Below are 6,000 nucleotides of genomic sequence, written 5' to 3' on the forward strand. Positions count from 1 at the left end.
TTCCATGGAGAGCTTGTTGGTACTTTCTCCATAATGTACAAAATAGCAGCAGCAGAAGCGTTAGCAGCATGAGTGATGAATGATAGTTTTCCTGTACACCCTGGGTGTATCTCAATAGTCTAAAGTGGCTTCCTCTCCTTGTCTACTTTCCTTCACCTGCACTGATGTGAGGAAACTGGACAGGTGAAAGCTTTCCGGCATCTTCCTCCATACATATGTTTTGTAATCAACAACACATTTTTTCCCCCCGCCATACTGCTTTCACCTGTCCTGTTTTTTTGGAGAGAAGTGAAAAAGTTAAAGCCACCCTCGAAAACTGAGCTACACACCGCTGACGTTTGCCTACCTTGGTCTTCTTGTCTGGACATGGCAGGTCCTTGCTTGGTGCAGCACTGCTCCCATTGGTCGTGGGTTTACTGGCTGTTTTTTTGGCCTTCTCAGCTACCTCTGCTTTTGCAGCTTTGTCTTTTTTCTCAGCAGTCACCTTTTCCTCTGCTTTCTTCACCTCGTCCTGCTTTCCAGCTTTTTCTACCTGTTCGGTTTTCACTGTTTTCTCCACCTTCTCCTCTTTGTCCATCTTGTCTTCTTTCTCTTTGTCTTTTTCAACTGTTTCTGTCTTGATTTCGACCTTCTCAACCTTGTCTTTTGTCTCCTTGTCAGGTAGCTTCTCCATCTTGTCAAATGTATCCAGCTTCACAGCTGTCTCGTGCTTTTCTGGTGTCTTCTCTTCTTTTTCAACGTTCTGTTCTTTCTCTGTCTTCTCTGGCTTTTCCACCTTCTCCATTTTCTCCACTTTTTCAAGTTCTACCTTGCCTGTGTTCTCGTCCTTATCCATCTTTTCAGTTTTCTCTATTTTGTCAGTCTTTTCCACTTTGTCTACCGTCTTTTCTGCCTTGTCTGTGAACTCCACCTTGACTGTTTTCTCTGCCATTTTATCTCCTTTCTCCAGTGTGTCTGTTTTGTCCACTTTGGCCGTGGCCTCAGTCTTCTCTGTCATATCTTTCTGCTCCACTTTGTCTAGCTTATCAAACATGTCAAACTGCTCCAACTTCTGCAAGTTGTCCTTCTCCTCCTTCTCTGGTTTGTCCATCTTCTCAGATTTTACTGTTAAAGAGAAAAAAAAAAAATGTTTCTGATCAATATCTAAACTCATCAAAACCAAATATGTTCAAAATAATTACACAGAACTAGATGCCCGCTGACCTCAACAATTGATCTAAAGTATAATGACCAAGAGGGCAGATGACCAGGTCAGATGCCACAAATGTCAATTGAAGCACACCAATACACAGACAATAACATTGATGAGCTCGCGTATAGGCATACAATGATCAATCTCTGCTGAAGATTGATCATCCTTGATAATGGAATTATCCGATGAGTCAACAGTCGCTCAACCTAATTGAGTTTGGGGACATACACAGACAGAAAGGCTGGAGTGGAATTTTCCTGTGGGTGAGGACTGATTTAGAGATAGCCATTGACCCTGGCAGTGGAGAGTGAAAAGGGACACACAAAGACTACCATCTCCCACCCTCTTTCCGTACAGCTCTGACAGAACTAACCCTCTCCACTAGCAGGTGGCATCCCCCTCTCCCTCTCTCACCCTTGAGGTGCCCCATCAGAAGTCAGGCCATCTGGAGGCCTGGCCCGCTCCATAACCAGCTGCAATCAGTGCCTCAGGCTCTGAACCCAAACATTCCCTAACCTTCCCACAATGCCTCAAGCTGACACTCCCTAGGCAGAGGGGGAGCATTCCCTAACATTCCCACAATGCCTCAGGCTGACACTCCCTAGGCAGAGGGGGAGCATTCCCTAAACTCACCACAACATCTCCAGAGCACAATAAGGTCTATTGTATAGCCAGTAGTAGCTGACACAAAATGGTGTGCAGTAACACATTTTTAAGAAACACACAATGTAATATTGATTTTCAGTAGGAAAGGCTTGGTGTTATAACCATACGTATCTATTTGCAAACTACATGGACGTGATATTGCTTCACTAATCTAATCGATTGATAAAACCATGGCCATAGAGCATGTATTAGTACACACAGTACCCTGGGCTTTTTGTTCTGTTATGAAAACAAAATCGATAGTCATATGCTGTTTATTTTGGCTATATTGATATTGCTTGAAGGTTTGGGCATCAGGGAACATGGGCATCAGCAAAATTACCTAAGGGAATCACTCCACCACAATCACAAAATGGAATACGTTTGTCGGCTATGTGCAGTAGGTCATTATCAAAAAAGAGTCATTTTTAAACAGAGCACCACAATATATTTTAGGGTTTGTGGAATAATACAGAGATGCATCATACCTCAGCTGTGCTTTGCGTCCATGACTCGACACGGCTAAACTGTTAATCCAGTATACCATGGATTATAGAAACAATCCAGAAAGAGGATTAGATATCCGTCCATTGCCTGTCAAATTCCCATCCCTATTAAATGTCTATATTATATGACTTTTAGAGGGTATATTGTTGCAGAGGAGATGTAGAGAGCATGAGTTTGTGGCTGTGGTGTGTGTGTGTGTGTGTGTGCACGTGTGCGTGTGTGTGTGCGTGCGTGTGTGTGTTTCTGCTCAATTCTGCTGTCTGTCGCTGAAGAAGAAGAAGAGTGAGAATTCCTGTCTCCCCACCATTCACTTGTAGAGAAGCTATTACACTGAATTGAGAGCTGAGCGGTTCAGCTAACCTATGTAGCCTCTCTTACATCAGCAGAATCAGGCAGAGCAGCAAACCCCTATTGCTTTGTGCCAGGATGCTCCACTCGTCACTAACCCCACTTCAATTACAAGTGCCCTAAATCCCCTACCTTTCCCTAATACATTTTCAATTGTTTGTCAGAACAGCAGAATAAGCAAAAGAGTAGAGATTATAGAGGGTGAATGGCTGATTGAAGAGGGGGATAGAGAAGAGAGGAAGGAGGGATGGAGTGGGGAAAAAAAAAAAATGGGGGGAGTTCAGCCCTGAGCAGACAGAAAAGCACATTGTTGGACAGCTTCTGTATAGTGTGCTGTACAGTGCTCCACAACCTTGCACAGGGAGAGGACAGGGAGAGTAGACGAACACAGAGAAACAAGGTGGACTAAAACAATGAATGCTCAAAAGAAAACACTGACCCAAATACGGTAAGACGACTATGTGACAAGACAAAGAAAATGGGGGTCATGAAAGGAACAACAAGCAGCTGTATTCCCGTCTCTACGGCCCAAACAATGGTGAGCTTTAATGGACAAATGCTCCGAATAAACATGATATCTTAATGAGGTAATGACATTTGATATCCAATAGGCTCTCACAGAACCCATGAGCCCTGTGAAAAATATAGCTGGGCTCCGTTCACCCCCCCCCCCCCCCCCCCCCTCCCTCACCCCTTCCCAGCCTGAGAAACCCCTGTGGGAAGCATTAGCATGGTGGGTTTTCACTGCACATTTACCAGGCAATTACCGATTAACAAGTGAACACCAACAAAGGCGGTAATGTAGAGTTGGAAAGAGCACTGGGGGTTTATAGGAAGGAACAAAGCCATCGAGGCCAAAACGCTCTGACCACCTCTGTGTCAATGCTGTGTCTGTGTTTGGACTCGGGTGCATACTAAATACTTGCACACTGCTTGAGTACGTACTTCGCACGTCACATTCCAGATCATTCCAGAGATTCCAGACTAGTCAACCACGACTCGCCATGTCTACTAAATGGTATGAAAGTACGAGGTTTTCAAACACTATACGCCATACTGTATGTCTCAGACTCACCTACTTTTTTTTCCTTTTCTTTTCTTTTTTCCCCTCTTTTTTCTCTTTTTTCCTCAGCATCAAGGCCAGACGTAAACAGACGGCTTTTTTTAAAGCACTCCAACAGAGAGGCATGAATCATTTAAAGAGCATCTGATTAGAAACATCCATCACTCTCAGATCTATGAGGGTGGATATCATCTAGAGATGTACTGACGGGGTAGAGGTGACCTGTGAAACTACTACATCTACCCTCATACGTCTCCCGGACAGCAGGTCTGTCAGTCTGGCCCCCCTCATCCCTTGTTTTAGTCAGTTAGCACAGTAGGACACGCCTCTGTCTCCGTCCCGCCGGGTCCATTCATTTGCAGCCTTCATTACCACACACGAACGTACTTAAAAGCTCAATTAGGCAGCAAACCCTTGAAATCATTACAATTGTTTTAAACCATTTTCTGTTTGACAGGAGATGATAGAGGGAGACAGCTGAGACAGTTTTGGTGAAGATAAGACACCCCCAAAATATCACACTCGATATCACACACATGGCAACACCAAAACGTTTATTGGACTCCTGACAGACCACTGAGAGCCAAGCTGGTATTGACGACATCACAATAGAGAAACAAAGCCCTTTTGCTGTATCAACCCCAGATGCTGATGCTTGCTCTGGGGAAACCAAAGCTAGGAGCCTAAACTCACACCTCTATCCCCTGAAACACTGTCAAAATGTGGATTTAATTTCATGGCTTTCAGCAATTTGAAGTAATAATTCGTCTGATATTTCCAAGTAAATACATAATTCCTGGGTGCAAAAGCAGCTTCATTTAAAAGCAGTCATTATCTCCTGCTCACCTGACAGCCAGCTAAGAGGAGCAAGCCTCTTCAACATATTCATCCTCAAAGGATAACTACTCCTTGGCAGCTATTCTTAATACATCAAACAGATACTGGTTGTCTAAAGGACGTCTGGATTGATCTACAGAGTGGATGTCATTGTGTTTCATTGTAAGAAACTCTCAGAATGGAGCCTATTTTCCTTGGGCTAAGCTACTCAACTGCAGCGAAGCTCTGGTGTGGATCTAACCGCAAAGTCTTGTTGTTTTCAACAAGGCAACTTCAAAGGTAGAAATACATGAAATAATTATGTAGAGGACTGCTCTGATCTATTGTGTGATAAGAGGTCAGGGGAGTGTTGCTAATATATGAGGCTAACATGCCTGTCAAATCCCAATCTAGGACACCTGAACCTTCATCCTCTCACGGCGTGCCCTTGGTAACCATATGAACATCGAGTGGCTCGGCAACAGCGTGACAAAGCATGGAGAGGAAGAAAAAAACAGAAAAAAAAACTCCGCTCCGCTGATTGGATCTAGAGTGTTCTACAGCGTCCCCTGGGCAACAGGCATCATACTCTCAAGTATCCACACCACTCATAGTGACATACACACACTCGCATAGACACAAACATACACACAGACTTATGTGCAAAAAAACAGATACGCACGCACGCACGCACGCACGCAGGCAGGCACACACACAGGCACACACACAGGCACACACACTTGCATTTACACATAGACATACCCACTCAGTCAAGCATTACTGAGTGTGCACACAGGCACAGAAAACTACTACAAAGCACTCACTAACACATGATAAACATTTATTCCTTAGTCCTTAGTCTTCCTTAGGGTAATGAGTGCAACATTATGGGACAATTATCTGCTTAATTCTGAGGGGGAACATCCCAGTATGACTCCGAAGACACAAAACGTATTTGACTTGACAGCAAATGCTGCGAGCGTGTTTTGTGTAAGAGTTCCTTTGTCTCTCCACACTGTGCTGCTGCTCCAGCATCTCATCCTAATCCCTCTCTCACAGCTAGAGAGAGGGAGGGATGGATGAATGGATGGATAGAGGGAGGAAACCCATACTCAGACGGACACTTAGACAGGGAAAGAAACCGGTCTCTCTCCGTCTCTCTCTCTCTCTCTCTGTCTCTCTTTCTAGAACCATCCAGGGTAAATCTGCTTATCAATATTCCCCACACTGTCGCTGGAGAGCCAGGGCAGAAGCTGAATGAATGAATGTGCATGCGCCACATAAATACTCTACGCGTGCAAACTGCCTAACAATGACTTTGAACCTTGAAGAAGTACTCTCAAACATTCCCTCTGGCTGGTTGATACACAAGCTCTGTTATTTTGAGCTTTCTGAAATCATTCGGCCAGAAATAAAGGTCTCTGGCCCT

The 6,000-nt window shown here is 44.4% G+C and overlaps 1 protein-coding gene across 1 annotated transcript in view; it reads right to left on the bottom strand.

The window, feature by feature from the left end:
• The window catches only part of LOC310813309 (uncharacterized protein), a 73,662-nt gene that overhangs the window by 15,579 nt on the left and 52,083 nt on the right, over positions 1 to 6,000 (bottom strand). The window contains exon 8 of the mRNA XM_083682213.1: positions 347 to 1,104. Coding sequence (XP_083538339.1) covers positions 347 to 1,104 — 758 coding nt within the window. The remainder of the gene's footprint in view (positions 1 to 346; positions 1,105 to 6,000) is intronic.

The sequence above is a fragment of the Argentina silus genome, assembly GCF_951799395.1.
Source record: "Argentina silus genome assembly, chromosome: 1".
In the NCBI taxonomy this organism is placed as follows: Eukaryota; Metazoa; Chordata; class Actinopteri; order Argentiniformes; family Argentinidae; genus Argentina; species Argentina silus.